Here is a 19,600-nt window from a genome sequence, read left to right as displayed (position 1 = left end):
ATACTCAAGAGACTGAGGCAGGAGAATTACTTGAAACCAGGAGACAGGTTGTAGTGAGCCAAGATCGCACTACTGCACAATCTTGCACTGTCTGGGTGACAAAGCAAGACTCTGTCTAAAAAAAAAAGTTCTGGGGAATAGAGCAAAATTTTGGAAACTCTTATTAGAACTTTTCCCATTTGCCAAACAAAGCAGAAAAGAATTTAAATGTTTTAATAAAATGTTTTTTATTCAATTTAAAATAGATGTAATAAGTGTCCATTAGCATTCATGTGTCATCTCTTATGCTCTATCAAGATTGATTTCTTTGGAGCTAGAGGCCATTTATCCTAAATGAAGTAACACAGAAACAGAAAACCAAATACCACGTTCTCGCTTATAAGTAGGAGCCAAACATTGAGTACACATGAGCACAAAGAATGAAACAGCAGACACCAGGGCCTACTTAAGGGTAGAGGCTGGGAGGACGGTGGGGATAGAAAAAGTACCTATCAGGTACTATGCTTATTACCTGGGTGATTAGGTAATTTGTACACAAAACCCTTATGTCACACTATTTATCTATATACAAAACCTGCATGTTTACCTCTAAACCTAAAATAAAAGTTGGTTTTTTTTTTAAATGGGAGACAGTCTTCCTCTGTCGCCCAGGCTGGAATGATCTGAGCTCACTGCAACCTCTGCCTCCTGAGTTCAGGCGATTCCCCTGCCTCTGCCTCCTCCTCCAACCTGGACCTTAAGGCTGGAAGAGAGTGCTAAACTTTAAAGGACCAATTGCTACCCAGCACTTTTTTTTTTTTTTTTTAGACGGAGTCTCTCCCTGTCCAGGCTGGAGTGCACTGGCACAATCTTGGCTCACTGCAACCTCCACCTCCCAGGTGTAAGCATTTCTGCCACCTCAGCCTCCCGAGTAGCTGGGACTACAGGTGTGTGCCACCATGCCTGGTTAATTTTTGTATTTTTGATAGAGACAGGGTTTCACCATGTTAGCCAGGCTGGTCTTGATCTCCTGACTTCAAGTGATCCGCCTGCCTCAGCCTCCCAAAATGCTGGGATTACAGGCGTGAGCCACTGCGCCTGACAAAGTTTTTTTTGTTTGTTTGTTTTTAAAGTGATTTCTTACGTTTACTTAGGGAATAAAAAATTGAATCTGTCAGGTTGGGAGGCTTTGTAATCTCAGACTAGCTATTGGCTTAGGAAACATTTAAGTTTATTGAACCAAAACATTTACTTAAAGGAAAGGTAGGGTGTTTCTCAGCAAACTCATTGGGCCCGTAGCTGTTCTTTTGAGACTCATCTCAGTGAGGCCAGCTGCTATAAACTGGTCCCTTGGCAGGTCATGTGAGAGGGAACATACTGGATTGGATGGCCAGAGGTGTGACCCAGTGTCTGGTTCCTGGTTATCTGATTTCTGTTTTTACATCTTCCAGGTGCCCTCCCAGTTGCAGAGAGCTTCAGCTTCTGCTTGATAACTTTGCTGTCTGATGTTGCCTATAGGGACCCTTCACTTAGGGATGAGGTAAGCATATGTTGATTTGGTGTGCATTTCTATTAGATTGAATAGAGTCCCAAAGTGATGAAAAGATTTTAAAAGTGTGAAAGGTGATTGGATTGTTTGTTGATATTTATCCATTTCATACTGTTCATAACAGACTTAAGACATGTTTAGGTCTTCCAGTCCTTTTTTTTTTTTTTTTTTTGAGATGGAGTCTCGCTCCCATTGTGCAGGCTGGAGTGCAGTAGCGTGATCTCGGCTCACTGCAACCTCCACCTCCCAGGTTGAAGTGATTCTCCTTCCTCAGCCTCCTGAGTAGTTGGGATTACAGGCAAGCACCACCATACCTGGCTAATTTTTGTAGTTTTAGTAAAGACAGGGTTTTTCCATGTTGGCCAGGTTGGTCTTGAACTCCTGACCTCAAGTGATCCACCTGCTTCAGCCTCCCAAAGTGCTGGGATTACAGGCATGAGCCACCGCGCCTGGCTCGTCTCTCAGTACTCTTTAGGGTCTCATGAGTCTTATCTCATTCAACTTTTCTTTTTTCTAATGAAGGGCAGGCGTTGCAGAGATGGGAGCAGCATTGCCCCTTTCAGCTTTTCTCAAATTCCTATAAGGTAGGAGGCAGAAAAAGGCAGAGGCAGCTCATTTTTCTTGCTCTGTTTTGGGGATTTAAGTCATTCATAGAAGATAATTTTCTTTTCTTTTTTGAGACAGTCTTGCTCTGTCATCTAGGCTGAAGTGCAGTGGTGTGATTTCAGGTCACTGCAACCTCCACCTCCTGGGTTCAATCCAGACTCCCAAGTAGCTGAGACTATAGACTTGCCCCAGCACACCAGCTAATTTGTTGAGATGAGGTTTTGCCATGTTGTCCAGGCTGGTTTTGAACTACTAGCCTCAAGTGATCCTCCTGCCTCGACCTCCCAGAGTGCTGGGATTACAGGCATGAGCCATGGTACCTGGCCAGAAGAGAATCCTCTAGGTAGCTGAAGCTTTTATCTTTAAGGGCACAGACTTTCTTTAGATTCTGTTAATTGTGATGGAAATGCTACTAATATATATTCCATACTTTCCTCTTCTTTAAACAAAGAATATAATCATATAACTTTTTCTTAGATTTATCACTTAGAAAGTCAGTTTTTGTGTGCTGCTATTCTCAGGTCCTTCCAAGCAGTGCCTACTTGCTTGTCTGCATGCTAAATATTCGCAGTTAGTGATGCATTTTGAATAATTTATATTCTTCATTTATATATAGGTTGACTAAAGAAATAATTAAATATGTTAGAACTGTATGTTTCTATTAAAAAGTTGGGCATTAAGTTAAGGACTTTTCTGTGAATAAAATTTATCAGAATAAAGAGGTCAACATGACTATTCGTGGTGTTAACATTCTAAAGTCATGGTGATAACATGACTTTATCGTGTAAAATGGAAAAAGTGGCCGGGCACAGTTGCTTATGCCTGTAATCCTAGCACTTTGGGAAGTCAAGGCAGCTGGATCATTTGAGGTCAGGAGTTTGAGGCCAGCCTTAATTTGGGCTAATTTTTGTATTTTTAGTAGAGACGGGGTTTCACATGTTGGCCAGGATGGTCTCAGTCTCTTGACTTCGTGATCTACCCACGTCAGCTTCCGAAAGTGCTGAGATTACAGGCATGAGCTACTGCCCCTGGCCCCATAAGCTCATTGTTTATGCATGGTGGCTGACGCCTGTAATCCCAACACTTTAGGAGGCTGAGGCAGGAGGATCACTTGAGACCAGCTTGGGCAACATAGCGAGACCCCATCCCTACAAAAATAAAAATTAGCTGGGCATAGTGACACATGCCTGTAGTCCCAGCTACTCGAGGCCGAAGGAGGAGGATTACTTGATTCTAGGAATTTGAGACTGCAGTGAGCTGTGATTGAACCCTGCACTGATCTTGGCTCACTACAACCTCAGCCTCCCGGGCTCAAGTGACCCTCCCACCTCAGCCTCCTGAGTATTTGGGACCACAGGCATGAACCACCACACCCTGCTAATTTTTGTATGTTTTATAGAGACAGGGTTTCGTACATTGCCCAGGCTGGTCTTGAACTCCTGAGCTCAACTGATTCACCTGCCTCAGCCTCCCAAAGTGCTAGGATTACAGGCATGAGCCACCCTGCCAGGACAAAAAAAATTTCTTAACTTAAAAAATTATGGCTGGGCACAGTGGCTCACGCCTGTAATCCCAGCACTTTGGGAGGCCGAAGCAGATGGTTCACCTGAGGTCAGGAGTTCTAGACCAGCCTGGCCAACATGGTGAAACCCCATCTCTACTAAAAATACAAAAAATTAGGCGGGCGTGGTGGCACACACCTGTAATCCCAGCTACTTAGAAGGCTGAGACAGGAGAACTGCTTGAACCCAGGAGGCAGAGGTTGCAGTGAGCTGAGATCATGCCATTGCACTCTAGCCTGGGCAACAAGAGTGAAACTTCATCTCAAAAAAAAAAAAAAAAAAAAAGTATAAGCTCATTGAGATAGCTGTGTGAAGTGGCTGCAGAAAAGCTGTTGTCACGTACATAGACATCTAGAATCTGTGATGAGTTTAGTGAGTTCCAGCATCCCAAATGTTAATGTATTTTATTCTGAGCACCACTCTTCAGACAGAAAACTGGACTGCCATAAAATCAGAAGCCGACAATTAGCATTTAAAGGATTTGTGATCACGAAGAATAAGGTTGAAAAGCCCTAGGGCATTTGCCCATGAAAAGAGAAGATTTGGGAACCTATCACCTGTTTACAGAATATACTAATAGAGGAAAAGGTAGCCCCAAGGGCTGGTAGGTACAGGCCCCAGGAGAACAGCATCAGCCCAATGTTGGGAGGAACTCTGAACCAGCCCAAAGAGCGAGCGTTTTTGTCCCTGGAAGGTCAGCTGGTTGGCCACTTGGCACAGCCATTGTGGAGGGATGTATCAGATATGGGGTTAGTTAAGGTAATGTCTGAAGTGCCTTCTAGTTCTGACTTAGTTTTGTGATATTTACCTAATTTTGTTTATTAATGTGCCTGTTTGTTTTCTTGACTATTACAGATTTTAGAGGCACTTTTGCAGGTATTGCATGTCCTCTTGGGGATGTGCCAGGCCTTGGAGATTCAAGACAAAGGTAGTAATATCCTTGAGGTTTTTCTTGAAATGGTTTTGTGATTACTCTTTCCCTTTCTTTTCTCCAGTCTTTTCTGTTGTTTGGTACCTAATGTATATCTGATGGGAGAAAACCTTCCTATTTTAGGTTGATTTGTTGTGTGTTAGTATCCACAGAGGCCACATGGGTTCATGTGCATTGCTCTACTACATAGATGCTTGGGTCACCTTGAATAAGTAACTTTACCCTTCTGGGCCTCAGTTTCTTCACCTGTAACATCTGTGGGTAGATAAGTTGACTTCCAGAGCTCATTTTTTCTGTATTGTAAGGCTACCAGCATGGTCCTAAGAGGAATAAATGTATTAACTAGTGTCAAGATACTTGATAATGTGACCTAGCTAGATTATTGATTTGGATGTGCCATGAATAGATGAAGACTATTGACCCAGACTGAAAAATAGACCCAGACTTTTGCCCAAGGAGGGCAGCTGGGTTTGATGAAGGCATAATCTGAAGTTGTTAATGACAGATTGAAGATACCACTGGTCAGTCCTTGGGGTTGACCCCATTATTGTGGCTTATGCTGAACCTTCACAGTTGCTAGTGGGTGGGTTATGAAACCTTGGTCGATGTTACAAGTTAGTACTGTATGACTCTCTCAGGATACTTTCTCATGTTGTAATGTTTTCACTTGATCTTCTAGAATACCTTTGCAAGTATGCCATTCCATGCCTGATAGGAATCTCGCGAGCATTTGGGCGTTACAGCAACATGGAAGAGTCTCTCCTCTCAAAGCTCTTTCCCAAAGTCCCTCCTCTTTCCCTCCGTGTCCCTGAAGAGCTTGAAGGTGTTCGAAGGCGTTCCTTTAATGACTTCCGCTCCATCCTCCCCAGCAATCTGCTGACTGTCTGTCAGGAGGGTACCCTGAAGAGGAAAACCAGCAGTGTGTCCAGCATCTCTCAGGTAGGCCTGGGCTCCTGGGGAAAGAGCAGACGAGAAGGAGCCTGTTAAGCTCCCTTGCAAAGAAAATCCCTCTTCTTTGTAGCTGGAGTAAACTTAAGAAACATGAAATGTTTCACTAGAATTCTCTTTAGTACAAAGACTTGTCCCTCCTATAAATGATATCATAGTCATAAAGTATATGTTTCATAGCAGTTGGGTGCCAAATTCTATTTTGCCTGGAAGACAGTTGGTGCCCTTAAGAAGGTATGTAATTGACTCATGGAGAACGGACAAAAACACAAAACACTGAGGACAATTCAGCTCAGTAATCACGTGTCAGATACACAGCTAAACACGAAAAATTTAGTACTACAGTATTTAGTGTAGAATGCTGTAGCTGTGTTGAGCTTCAGGAAGGAAATGAGGCTTGAACCAGGACTTGAAGTTACAGACATTGGGCTGGCAGAGAGGACCTTGCCTGAGAAAATCTGACAGAGGTCTCACTGGTCTTTTCTGATCTATAACTGTGCTTGTGTGTTTCAGGTCAGCCCTGAACGCGGCATGCCCCCTCCCAGTTCCCCTGGAGGATCTGCCTTTCACTACTTTGAAGGTGGGCTTCACCTCTCCCAAGAATATTGACCTAGTACTTGGAGAACAGGCTCACAGTGACTTCTTGTGATATTAAGGATGCTGATACTAACTCTGTTGTCATGGATGGACCTAGAATAGCAAGCTTTTAGAAAGCATTTATTTTCTGTTTTCATTTAAGTTTTTTAAAATTTAATTTTCAAATATTTTATGTAGAGAGAAAAGTGCAGAAAATAACTTACAGACTCCTATATACCTGCCATCGGAATTTGTACATTAACCTGCAAAAGTTCCTTTTCAGGTGGAAGTGCTAATGGTGGATATTTCTTTCTTTTTTTCTGAGTTGGAGTCTGGCTCTGTTGCCCAGGCTAGAGTGCAGTGGTACATTCTCGGCTCACCAGGATCTGCCTCAGGATCTGCCTCCTGAGTTCAAACAATGCTGTTGCCTCAGCCTCCCAAGTAGCTGGGACTACAGTCACACACTGCCACGCTCAGCTAATTTTTGTATTTTTAGTAGAGATAGGATTTTACCATGTTGGCCAGGCTGGTCTCAAACTCCTAAACTCAAGTGATCCACCCATCTTGGCTTTCCAGAGTGCTGGGATTACAGGTGTGAGCCACCACACCCCTCTGGATATGTCTTTTTTTTTTTTTTTTTTTTTTAATGACATTAAGTATATAGGTAATATTAAAGAATGTAGTACTACTATTACTACTTGTTTGTTTAGTTTTGGTTTTTTGGTACAATCTCACTCTACCACCCAGGCTAGAGTGCAGTAGCACGATCACAGCTCGACACAGCCTCAACCTCCTGGGCTCAAGTGATCCTCCCACCTCAGCCTCCTGAGTAGTTGGACTATAGGCGCCTACCACCATGCCTGGCTAATTTTTGTATTTTCTGTAGAGACAGGGTTTCACCATGTTGCCCAGGCTGGTCTGGAACTCCTAGGCTCAAAGGATTTTTGGGCTCAAGGGAACACCTGCCTCGATCTCTCAAAGTGCACGGATTCCAGGCATGGGCCATTGCATCTATTACTACTTTTTATAGCGCTCTGTATGTACTGTTCACAAGTACTTTTACATAATTTACTGAATTTGATTCATGTGACTACCCTGTGCCATGTCAGACATATGTTAGAATTACTTCCACCGTATCCTTGTTGGAAGTAAGACCGGGATTAAGGGATAGGAAATGGGGAAGGCAGAATTCCATGCCTCAGTATAGTCTCTCCATTTTTGAATGATGCTATTTGCTAAAACAGCATGTCTCAAGACAATTTTGAGAGATATGAGGGGAATTTTAAAGGAAAAAGGGAATCGCTGAGCTCAGATAGATGTAGGAAGCTTTCTCTGTTAGATCTGTGAGAATGTAACAGGTTGCGTTCTATATATATGTTAGAAAGTAAGGGCTAAGTTCAGCCACTCAGAATCATACCTCTCAAGAGACAACTCCTTGTTTAAGTGTAGAATGTATTCCTCCAGGCTCTGAAAATTTCACTGCCACATGCCTGCCTTTGGGGCATCTGAGGACGGCCATGATGTGCCCTTGGAGGCTTCCCTTTCCCTGTAAACAGCTCATTGTCCACCTTCTGTGGCGAGGGCTTCACTCCATGACAGCTGCCCCCCTTTGAGCACATCCAGTAATGGCAGATAGGAGTACCCTCGTGTGGCTGACTGCTAGATCCCCACGTGCCTCTGTCAGACCCGGCTGCCGCCCACTTTGCCCATGGTGGTGAGCAGACAAACAAGCCCTGCTCTCTGAAGCTCCTTCACTGTAGGACGGATAGCAGCAGACCCTGTGCCTTCCAACTTTGCTCTCACACTTCCTGTTTTGCTTAGACTTTTTTGCGGGGAGGGGGTGTTGGGGGTCTCGCTCTGTCACCTAGGCTAGAGTGCAGGGGCGCAGTCATAGCGATCCTCTGGCCTCAGCTTATCAAGTAGCTGGAACTTCAGGTATGCACCACCACATAGTCAGACTTTTCTTACAGTCGGTCCCTCTATCTCCCTTCCCAGGCCCTTTTCCAAAGTGCTGTAAGAATTTAGTTTTTAAGAATTATTTTTAGGTCAAGAGAGGTGGCTCACACCTGTAATCCCAGCACTTTGGGAGGCCCAGGTGGGAGGATTGCTTGAGTCTAGGAGAATGAGACCAGCCTGGACAACATAGTAAGACCCTTAACAAAATAAAATTAAAAATAAATAAGAATTTTTTTTTTTTTTTTTTGAGATGGAGTTTCGTTCTTGTTACCCAGGCTGGAGTGCAATGGCGCGATCTCGGCTCACCGCAACCTCCACCTCCTGGGTTCAGGCAATTCTCCTGCCTCAGCCTCCTGAGTAGCTGGGATTACAGGCACACACCACCATGCCCAGCTAATTTTTTGTATTTTTAGTAGAGACGGGGTTTCACCATGTTGACCAGGATGGTCTCGATCTCTTGACCTCGTGATCCACCCGCCTTGGCCTCCCAAAGTGCTGGGATTACAGGCTTGAGCCACCGCGCCTGGCCAAGAATTATTTTTAATAGCACCAACTTGATCACTTATTTTCCTGCTTAAAAACTTTCAGGCCGGGCACAGTGGCTAATTCCTGTAACCCCAGCACTTTGGAAGGCCAAGACAGGCAGGTCACTTGAGGTCAGGAGTTCAAGACCAGCCTGGCCAACATGGCAAAACCCCATCTCTACTAAAAAGACAAAAATTAGCCGGGTGTGGTAGCACACGCCTATAATTCCATCTACTCAGGAGACTGAGGCATGAGAATCTCTTGAACCCAGGAGACACAGGTTGCAGTTAGCCAGCATCATGACACTGTACTCCAGCCTGGGCAACAGAGTGTGACTCTTGTCTCACAGAAAAAACACACACTCAAAAAAAAAACAAGTTTCAGTGACACCCCCTGCATAAATCCCAAATCTTAGGTCCCTAGTTCCTGTAACCCCTGCCTTTTGCCTCCATCTGTGCCCACTGTGGGGTTCAGCCACACAGGACTTAGCCCTTATTTCATGGTGTCCTTCTGAGAAGTGCTCTCTAATCACAACCTCTTTCCTTTCTTCCTTATCTAACTGTTTTAATCCAGCTGTTCCCTCCTTCCCTTCTTTCCTCACTTGTTTCCTCTTTTAGTGGCCATTTCTTATGTTGGCCTCCGGCGTCTCAGCTCCCAGTGGTATTGTTACCCATCCTTTCTGCTGTAAATTGCTGGTTTGCATCTGTCTTTAGACAGATCGGCAGTGTGCGGCCAGCTCTTACACACCAGCTTTGACACAGCTGGGGCTACACTCAACTCTTTGAGTCTGTTCTCTAGTGCTTTAAAAAGTCGTAAAATTTAGTATTCACTTCTTTATGAATTGATATTGTCTGTCTTATGAAAATACTACAGATTCATCTATTTTCAATCATAGTTTTCTATTATAGTTTTTAAATAATGGCTTTTCAAACAATTATATGCTTTTGGGTTCCCATTTATTATATTTTTATTTTAATTTAAAAATTTTTATTTACATAGAGTTGGGGTCTTGCCCTGTTGCCCAGGCTGGTCTCAAACACCTGTGCTGAGGCAGTCTTCCCACCTCAGCCTCCCACTGGGATTACAGGTGTTAGCCACCACATTGGGCCTGGGATCATATTTATTAAACGTCAAATGACTGAATGACTTGACTTTTGTTGATTTTTTTTTCCTTCAGTTTTTTTTTTACTGTGGTAAAATACACATAATATAAAATTTGCTAGCTCAACCAATTTTTTTTTTTTTTTCTTGAGACGGGATTTTACTCTGTTACCCAGATTGGAGTGCAGTAACAAATTCATAGCTCCACTGTGGCCTCAACCTCCCAGGCTCAAGCAGTCCTTCTGCCCCAGCTTCCTGAGTAGCTGGGACTCTAGGTGTACGCCACCATATCCAGCTAATTTTTATTTTTATTTTTGTAGAGACAGGGTCTCCCTATGTTGGCCAGGCTGGTCTTGAGTTCCTGGACCCAAGCAGTCCTCCCATCTCGGCCTTCCAAAGTGCTGGGATTACGAGCATGAGCCACTATGCTTGCCGTTAACTTTTTTTTCCTTTCTCCTTTTTTTTTTTTTCGAGTCGGAGTTCACTCTTGTCGCCCAGGCTGGAATGCAGTGGCACAATCTCAGCTTACCACAACCTCCGCCTCCTGGGTTCAAGTGATTCTCCTGCCTCAGCCTCCGGAGTAGCTGGAATTACAGGCATATACCACCATGCTTGGCCAATTTTGTTGGTTAGGTTCATCTCGAACTCTGACCTCAGGTGATCTGCCTGTCTTGGCCTCCCAAAGCATTGGGATTACAGGTGTGAGCCACCACACTCAGCCTGCCCTTAAATATTTTTAAGTGTACAGTTCAGTATTAATATTGTGCAACTGTCACCACAATTCAGTTAAAAAACTCTTCATCTTGTGAAACTAAAACTACGTTAAACAATAATTCCCTATTTCCCCTCCCTCTAGTCCCTGGCAGCTACCATTCTACCTCTGTGTATGATTTAATTTCCTCAAATAACTGGGATCATACAGTGTTTGTCTTTTAGTGACTGGTAGATTTCACTTAGCTGCTCTGATTTTGAAACTTCTAGTAATGTACACTTTTCTTCTAATTTTGGTGGTAAAATATCTCTGAGACCCTGTAGACCTTAAGCTTTCATATCTCTTCACCTTTAAAAGGTATAATTTGGCAGGGCATGGTGGTTTATTCCTGTAATCCCAGCACTTTGGGAAGCCAAGTTGGGCAGATCGCTTGAGGTCGGGAGTTCAAGACCAGCTTGGCCAACATGGCGAAACGCCATCTCTACTAAAAATATAAAAATTAGCTGGGCGTGGTGATGGGCATCTGTTATTCCAGCTACTCGGGAGGTTGACGCAGGAGAATCTCTTCAACTTGGGAGGCAGAGGTTGCAGTGGGCTGAGATCACACCACTGCACTTCAGCCTGGGCGACAGAGCAGGACTCCATCTCAAAACAAATAAAAAATAAAAGGTATAATTTTTTTTTTTTGCTTCCCACATGTTAAGTTATATTGTCTAAGATGGAAATATTAGGACGGTTATATCTGAGTGTTTGACCTGAAAGACACAGGTGAGAGGCATCAGTCCCCAAGGATTTACAATCTGCCCTTTAGTTTTTAATTTGAAAACATGCAAGGAATTGGGATATAAACAAAAGAAAAATCTGTACCTTTGTTTGTCATTGGAGGAGTCAGCTTGAGGAAGTGCCCTAGTTGCCTGTAACCATGACTGAGTTTCCAGCTTTATTTCCCACCAGCCTCCTGCTTGCCCGATGGGACTGCCCTAGAGCCTGAGTATTACTTTTCAACTATCAGCTCTAGCTTCTCCGTCTCTCCCCTTTTCAACGGCGTCACATGTAAGGAGTTTAACATTCCATTGGAAATGCTTCGGGAACTCTTAAACTTGGTAAGCAAGGAACTGATGGATCAACAGACCATGGATATATCAGTAAAATTGCTAGTGGTGAAAGCTTGTATTTTTAAAAGAAAAACTCAGAGTACCAATATTTCAAAGTACAATTTAATAGTCATAAACTTGCAGATTAAAGAAGGAAGTAGAGTAGCATTCATGTAATCATTATGCACTAGTTTCTTTTTAAATCCTTGCAGCAACCATGTTGGGGTGGCACCCCTGCATCCCTATTTGGAGGTCAAGAAATCAGTGTCAAACACATCATGGATATGTAGGCCAGCAGCTGGGTTGCATTCAGTCCAGGGATTCTGACTCCAAGCCCAGTGCTTTTCCATTATGCCTGACTCCCTCTAAGGGGTAGCTCTATTTGGTTTAATACAAAACCTGACTTTTTCATATTTGGGTACCTTTGGATGACCTTTAGGGTGATACCAGAGAAAACATTAGTGCCATTGTTTGATTCCTGAAATAGACTTTTCTTCAGATTCAGGGAACCCTTTTGGGGTGCTGTGGCTTATGCCAGTAATCCCAACATTTTGGGAAGCCAGAGCGGGCAGATCACTTGACGTCAGGAGTTTGAGACTAGCCTGGCCAACATGGTGAAATCGTGTCTCTACTAAAAAAATACAAATTTTACCTTCACTTGTTGGCAGTTCCCTGTGATCACAGCTACTTGGGAGGTGGAGGCAGAAGAATCGCTTGAACCTAGGAGTGGGAGGTTGCAGTGAGCTGAGATTGCACCACTGTACTCCAGCCTGGGCAACAGAATGAGACGCCATCTCAAAAAAAATAAAAAATAAAGCTTCAGGGGCCCTGAAGTTATTGCTATTGAGCTAGAATGGCTCAAGACAGATTTGAATGGGTAAGGGTGATGATGTAATCAAGGCCAGACTCTCAAGATTGGGCTTGCTGTCTTGGAAATGAGAACAGTTTGGATAGCATGGAACATGTGCTGAGGAGTGGCCACCTTCCTGCAGTGTGGAGTGTGAATAGAAATCCCTCAGAGAATGACTTTAGGCTGAAGATGTAAGAAGACATTACAACATAAGTAATAATTAATGAGGATGGAGCAACTAAGTAGACTAGCATGTTTTTGAAGTTGCTGTCAAGAAGGAAAACTTACCCTAAACTGCTTATCAGTGTCAATGCCCCAGACAGAATGGTGGCCTGATAGAATCATGACCTTCACAGATGGCTGACTGTTCCTAGTACCATGTCAGAAATTCTGACTGAAGACTGAATGTTTCACTTCCTTTCTTGGGGATATTATTTTTTGCAGTATATTACAACTTTTCAAGTTTAGGTTTTCTTTTAGGCAGTTTTTTGCTTCTTCTCCTAGCATGTTTATCATTATCTGTACATTTTGGAAACGACCTTCATCAAACACTACAATTGTGAATGTGGGCATAGCTAAACTGAGGCTCAGCTAAGGAATTTTTTTTTTTTTTTTTTTTTTTTTTTTTTTTTTTTTTTTTTTTTTTTTTTTTTTTTTTTTTTGGTGGTTCTGCAATTGACAGAACAGTTCTTTCCTACACTAAATGCTATTCAGGTGAAAATAATTGCTTGCATTGAAAATTTAAAGTGTGAGCTCTAGTTTGAATACCTGAGCAGTTGTAGAAGAGCCAGCACACCTGGCCCAGGGAGGAGGGAGGTGCCATCAGCTCTGAGGACTGGCCGTGAGGGTGTCCTTGACATCTGGGAGGGAATTGCAGGAGGATGTTTCACAACTGTGCTTGTTAACCATGAGTGGGTGAAATGGCAGCAAGGCCTGAGATCTGCATATCTTGGATATGAAAATCTCATGTCAGCAAATTTGAGGGAGTTTGGTTTTTTCCCTTTGTTTTTAATGTCATTGCTATCTAAGGTAGAGAAAGCACTCCCAAGTGACTTCAGAATTAAAAGCATTTTGTGCATATAGTTTGATACATAGCCATGATTTGTATTTGTTGGTCTTTATCTGCATCTCTTTTTTACCATGTGAGTTTGTCATGGGTTTTTGGCAGAAGGAGCTAGTATTCCTATCTCTGTCTATGTCAGTTTCTTCATGAGGTTCTGTTTCCTTGGTAGGTGAAGAAGATCGTTGAGGAGGCTGTTCTAAAATCCTTGGATGCCATTGTAGCCAGTGTGATGGAGGTACGTCGCTTCTGAGGGCATTACCATGAGATCAGCCTGGCTTAAACGTGTGCGTAGAGAAAGCAGGAAGAGTTTGAGTGGGGGCTGGAGTGGGAGGGGTTTTGCAGTGTTTTCACTTCCCTCGTTCATGTGACAACAATCTACCTGCCGCTGAGAGCTTGGTCTGTGCTGGGTACTGTTGCATGCTCTTTTAAATACATCACCTCACGGTGCCTGACTGGTGGCCAGCATCTCCATTTCACAGCCAGGATAGAATTTCAGAGGAACTCACTAACATGCCAATATCACATAGTTAATGTGGGAGTTGGGAGCCTGGCCTGGATCTCTCCGACTCTTTTATCTTCCTTGCTCCTATGGTGCTTCCATAAAGCTGCTCCTCTGGGCTCAGAGCTGCACTTCCTAGGCACATGCAAGCCTTCGCTTTTAAGTGTAAGGGGTGTGTAACTAGGGAACTTTTGTTTTTAATGTATTTGGAACCAAGGCCTACAGCATTATTTATGAAATCATTACATTGGTGCTGGGAGGTCTCAAAATCTCAGGGAACATTTGGGTCAGGCCCTCCCTTGAGGGTTAGGATGCAGAGAGGTTGTCATTTGCCAGGCTAATTATTACCGTGGTGTGTCCTGGACCCAGATTCCTTATTTAAGCCTGGCGTTCTTTCTCTTGTGTGATTATAAGACATAAAGTGCCTGATACCACTGTGCCTGGGGCTCAGGTATGAAGCAGGGAGGGAACTTCCAGGGCCCTTCATGTGCTGAAGACTATGTCTCTTCCTGCTTCACACCCCTGCCAGTGAGGTGTTGCAGATGTGAGATGGATGTGCTGCTTGTGGTTTGGCCTGGGTTGGTTCTTGGTTAAGGAACAGAGTTCTTATAACTCCCCAAGTTGCATTCGGACACTTCCTACCTTGTCTTCAGCCCTTTTGCAGGCTGTTGTTCTGAACAGCCTGAGCTTGAGCTCTCTCACTCGCTCACTCTAGACTGAGCTTGTTTTCTCAGAGACCTTTTGTTTTCCATCTTCAGTGTGTGATCATTTGTGATTGAGGGCAGACCAGGACGATCAGGCTGAGGGCTGGACTAGGCAGTTAGACAACTGGGGACTTACTGGGCTTGCCCTCCACTTCTGGGACCCTCCTCCTCATTGAACCAGGGCAATTTCTGGTATTTTTTGTTTTGTAATTTGTACTTTCACATAAACATCCATTCGAAGAAATAGTTTCATAGTTTAAAAAAAGGATTCTTGTAATCTTGACCTAGAATCTGAAATACATAAATCATTATCCATAATCAATGTAATAATCACTTCCAATTATTATGTGCTTATGAGCCAGAACTTTACTCACTCACTCCTTGATTCTCACAATCCCTAATTTACACATGGGGAAACTGAGGCTTAGCCAAGGAACTTTATTTACATAGCTCGTGAGTGATGGAACCGGTCTATGGGCTTGGGACAGCTGGTCTCAGAGGCTCCAAAGCTTAACACTTGTGTTAGCTGGGCTCCCACAGTCAAAGCCCTGAACTGTTTTAATCTCTCCCAGTCTCATGTCTCCATCTCTGCCCTGTGAGGACCACCAGACATTGTCTGTAAAGTCATCATTACAGACAGTGCCGTCAACCACAGCTCTTCCTATCAGTGCCCTCCTGAGAACTGGCATGACTTTCACACTCTGCACATGATTCTTGTTTTCTCCACCTGCTCACTCACCTTCTGCCAACCTCACACTACATGCCCCATCCCACCTGACCAACTTCTGGCCCCTTAAAGATTTGCTATATTTGCAGAGCACTTTTACACTTGTCAAGAGTTATAATATTAGCTGGGCATAGTGGTGCCTGCCCATAGTCCTTGCTACTCAGGAGGTGGAGGCAGGAGGATCACTTGAGCCCAGGAGTTCATAGCTACAGTGAGCTGTGATCACACCACTGCATTACAGCCTAGGGTACAGAGTGTGACCCTGTCTGTAAAAAACAAAAAAAACACAAGAATTATAATAAACCATAATTTTCCATCCTACTCAACTGGGAATGTATAGAAGTTAAGGACTTGTTATCTTTCTTTTTTCTTTTTTTTTTTTTTTTTTTGAGACAGAGTCTCTCCCTGTTGCCCAGGCTGGAGTGCAGTGGTGAGATCTTGGCTCACTGCAACCTCCATCTCCTGGGTTCAAGCAAATTCTCCTGCCTCAGCCTCCTGAGTAGCTGGGATTACAAATGTGCACCACCACACCTGGCTAATTTTTATATTTTAAATAGGGACAGCATTTCACTGTGTTGGCCAGGTTGGCCTCAAATTCCTGACCTCAGGTGATCTACCTGCCTCAGCCTCCCAAAGTGCTGGGATTACAGGTGTGAGCCACCGTGCCCAGCCTCTTTTTCCTTTCCTTTTCTTTTCCTTTTCCTTTTTTTTTTTTGAGATGGAGTCTTGCACTGTCTCCCAGGCTGGAGTGCAGTGGCACAATCTTGGCTCACCGCAACCTCTGCCTCCCGGGTTCAACCGATTCTCCTGCCTCAGTCCCCCGAGTAGCTGGGATTATAGGCGTATACTACCACACCCAGCTAATTTTGTATCTTTAGTAGAAACGAGATTTCTCCATGTTGGTCAGGCTGGTCTTGAACTCCTGACCTCAGGTGATCTGCCCTGCCTCAGCCTCCCAAAGTTCTGGGATTACAGGCGTGAGGCACTGTGCCCAGCTTGGACTGTTACCTTTCTTAACTCATTAGACCTTGTGTGAATTTTTTTTCCAGAAGAATAGTGCTGCATTTCAAATAGATTCCTAAAGAATAATTTAAAATGTGGTTTAGTTACAAAACATGAGTTGGATCTGAAGGTGTCCTGCTGTAATGTCTATCTTTGGAATGATGGACAGTGTGGATCCCTTATTCTGGTGACCACTTGTCTTCCTCCTCCACTACTTCCCATGTCCCTGTTTGGTCCAATGACGGCCAAAGATGGCAAGCTTCAGCCACAGCAAGGAGGCTCTTCGTTCTAGGGTGCAGATGGCTGCTCCCCCGCAGGCATCTCTGGACTGCATGAGCCTCCTGTTTTCCTTGGTCTGATGCTTAAGAGGATGAAGACAGTAAAGTGTCCAAGTGATGAGTCATGATAAATAGTTGCTTCATTTAGAATGCTAAGTCATGAATCACCATTCCACTGGGCCTTGCCGTGAAGGCAAAGGGTGGGCAGAAGGGCATTTCTGTTCTATAGTCATATGTGTCTGCTTCCCTGCAGGCCAACCCCAGTGCTGATCTCTACTACACTTCCTTCAGTGATCCCCTCTACCTGACCATGTTCAAGATGCTGCGTGACACTCTGTACTACATGAAGGGTGAGGACAGTTTGCCCATGCATTTGTGAATACAGTAAGACTGGCTCCCAGGCCACTGTCACAGGCTAGTGGTTGCAGACTGATACTCACTTTCTTCTGGGGCCACTTAAAAACACATATGAGCAATGTGGTCATATTACTGAAATTTTGGGAAAAAAACAAATTAAAAAAAATATGTCCATGATCCTGCAACCCTGGTACCATCAATGATGGCTCCTTTGCTGAGTTTATTTCCTAAGGTTTTTTTCTAAAAAGTGTATATCATATTGTCCTAACCACCAATACAGTTTTACATGTCCATTTAGATATTTTAGAAAATAAAAAGAGAGGCTGGGCACAGTGGCTCATGTCTGTAATCCCAGCACTTTTGGAGGTCAAGGTGGGTGGATCACTTGAGGTCAGGAGTTCAAGACCAGCCTTGCCAACATGGTGAAACCCCGTCTTTACTAAAAATACGAAAAAAAAAAAAAAATTAGCCGGGCACAGTGGCACCCGTTGGTTAATCCCAGCTACGCAGGAGGCTGAGGCAGGAAAATCGCTTGAACTCAGGAGGCGGAGGTTGCAATAAGCCCAGATTGTGCCACTGTACTCCAGCCTGGGTGACAGAGTGAGACTCCATCTCAAAAAAAATTTTTTAAAGAAGAAAATAAAAAAAGGAAGTGAAGCACTTGTAATAATCTGTTAACATAGAGATACTAGGTTTTTTTAGACAGAGTCTTGCTTTGTCGCCCAGGCTGGATTGCATTGGCATGATCTGGGCTCACTGCGGCCTCTGTCTCCCAGGCGCAAGCAGTTCTCTTATGCCTCAGCCTCGCAAGTAGCTGGGATTACAGGCATGTGCCATCACGCCCACCTAATTTTTGTATTTTAAGTAGAGACAGGGTTTTACCATGTTGGCCAGGTTGTTCTTGAACTCAAATGATCCACCCACCATGGTCTCCCAAAGTTCTGGGAGTACAGGTATTAGCCACCGCACCCAACCCGAGACAATAACTTAATAGTTAATGTGCACACACAACAATTTTCACTTTATTCTCGTCCCTCTTTCATGATTTTTTTCCCCAGAAGTAAGGAAACAATCATACACATTTTACAAAATGTTTTTTCTGTGCTCTCTCCTCACACTGTTGGGTATTCTTCGTAAACATAAGTTTGGATGAACACATAATATTCTATCAGGAAGATGTAACAGAATTTAGTAACTGCTTTCCTAATCTGATTCTGAACATTCCTTGGAAGCTGAGTCATCTGGGACTACGGCAAGGGCTGAGACTCCCTGAAAAGAGGCATCAGGGATTGCCCCTGCCCTTCCCTCCACCTGTGCTGTGTGTCGCTCACTGCCTTGGCTGCGCTGACTTGGGTGCATCCTGGTGGTTCTTCTGAATTTTTCAGGCCCTGAGGATGAGAGTTTGAAAAGTGTCTCAAACTCAGGGTGAGTGTTTTTCAGATAATTCTCTTCTTAGGGCTGCAACCAGTTTTTTCCTTTTAAAAAAAAATCACTGAAGTATTTTGTATTGTCAGTGGAAGTAGTTCCAGTGATGATACTTCCCAATTTGTATGTTTCATGTATTCAGGTTTTAGTACATTGACTGCTTAAAACAAAGCCATGGCTGTTACGTCCCCAGGAAATGATAATTTCCTCTGATTGCCAGGTTGTGTGCATGTGGAGGACAGCTGTGCACCTCCTGTCCAACTTCTTCCCAGTGGCATTCTTGGACCCACAGTGGCCAGCAGAAAATGCTACTTTTCTGGGGTTTTTGTTAAAAAGGAAAGACTGTATCTGCTTCCAGCACTGCCTGTGTTCTGCTGTAGTTTTGTTCCCAGTTGGATGCCACACTCTTTCCTGCAGACCTCCCAACCTCCTTTGTGAAGGAGATCCATGATTTTGTGCTGGAGCAGTTCAACACGAGCCAGGGGGAGCTCCAGAAGATTCTGCATGATGCAGACCGGATCCACAATGAGCTGAGCCCCCTCAAACTGCGCTGCCAGGCGAATGCCGCCTGTGTGGACCTCATGGTGTGGGCCGTGAAGGATGAGCAGGGTGAGACAGACTGCCTTGCCTCTCGTGAACTCCAGGCATGCCCTAGAGGGTGTCTTCCCCACAAGTTTCCCCAAACAACTTCTAGAACGCTTTGCTCTATTACTAGCACGGGCAGTTGCAGTAGGTCTCCTAGGCACGTGCAGAGTGGAGCATCAGCCACTGCCGTGCCCTGCATGTCTGGTGACCTGTCCTGCATGGAGGGCAATGGACCTTGGACGATGGGGATGCCCATGGCCACAGGGCCTGTGTGTGCTCTCTGCTGCATCTTGCTGGTTCTTTAGGCTTTTTGTGGTAACATGGAAACTCAGTGGCTTCAGGTGAAGTGTTTTTCTAGGGGAGGAATAGAATGGGAAGTTTTCCTGTGGAATGAACATGGCAGGGACAAGGGGGCTTAGGGCCAGTGGAAAAGAGAGAGTCACACACCGGGTGACCTCTCAGTATGAATAAGCCCCACCTAAAGTATGTCTCTGGAATTTGATTAAATTATATACTTACTTGGTGGGTAAGTGTGTTAGAAAGACTGGCCTGTGCTGATCACTCATCTCTT

At 44.2% G+C, this 19,600-nt stretch overlaps 1 protein-coding gene across 1 annotated transcript in view; it reads left to right on the top strand.

Annotated features, from left to right (window-relative positions):
* The window catches only part of PI4KA (phosphatidylinositol 4-kinase alpha), a 147,239-nt gene that overhangs the window by 36,325 nt on the left and 91,314 nt on the right, over positions 1-19,600 (top strand). The window contains exons 4-11 of the mRNA XM_017518624.2: positions 1,431-1,519; positions 4,552-4,624; positions 5,307-5,566; positions 6,089-6,155; positions 11,400-11,548; positions 13,622-13,687; positions 16,916-17,012; positions 18,862-19,053. Coding sequence (XP_017374113.1) covers positions 1,431-1,519; positions 4,552-4,624; positions 5,307-5,566; positions 6,089-6,155; positions 11,400-11,548; positions 13,622-13,687; positions 16,916-17,012; positions 18,862-19,053 — 993 coding nt within the window. The remainder of the gene's footprint in view (positions 1-1,430; positions 1,520-4,551; positions 4,625-5,306; positions 5,567-6,088; positions 6,156-11,399; positions 11,549-13,621; positions 13,688-16,915; positions 17,013-18,861; positions 19,054-19,600) is intronic.

The sequence above is a fragment of the Cebus imitator genome, unplaced genomic scaffold (genome assembly GCF_001604975.1).
Source record: "Cebus imitator isolate Cc_AM_T3 unplaced genomic scaffold, Cebus_imitator-1.0 Scaffold690, whole genome shotgun sequence".
Classification (NCBI taxonomy): domain Eukaryota; kingdom Metazoa; phylum Chordata; class Mammalia; order Primates; family Cebidae; genus Cebus; species Cebus imitator.
Note: the sequence above shows the minus strand (reverse complement) of the source record. Positions and strands in the feature narration are given on the sequence as shown.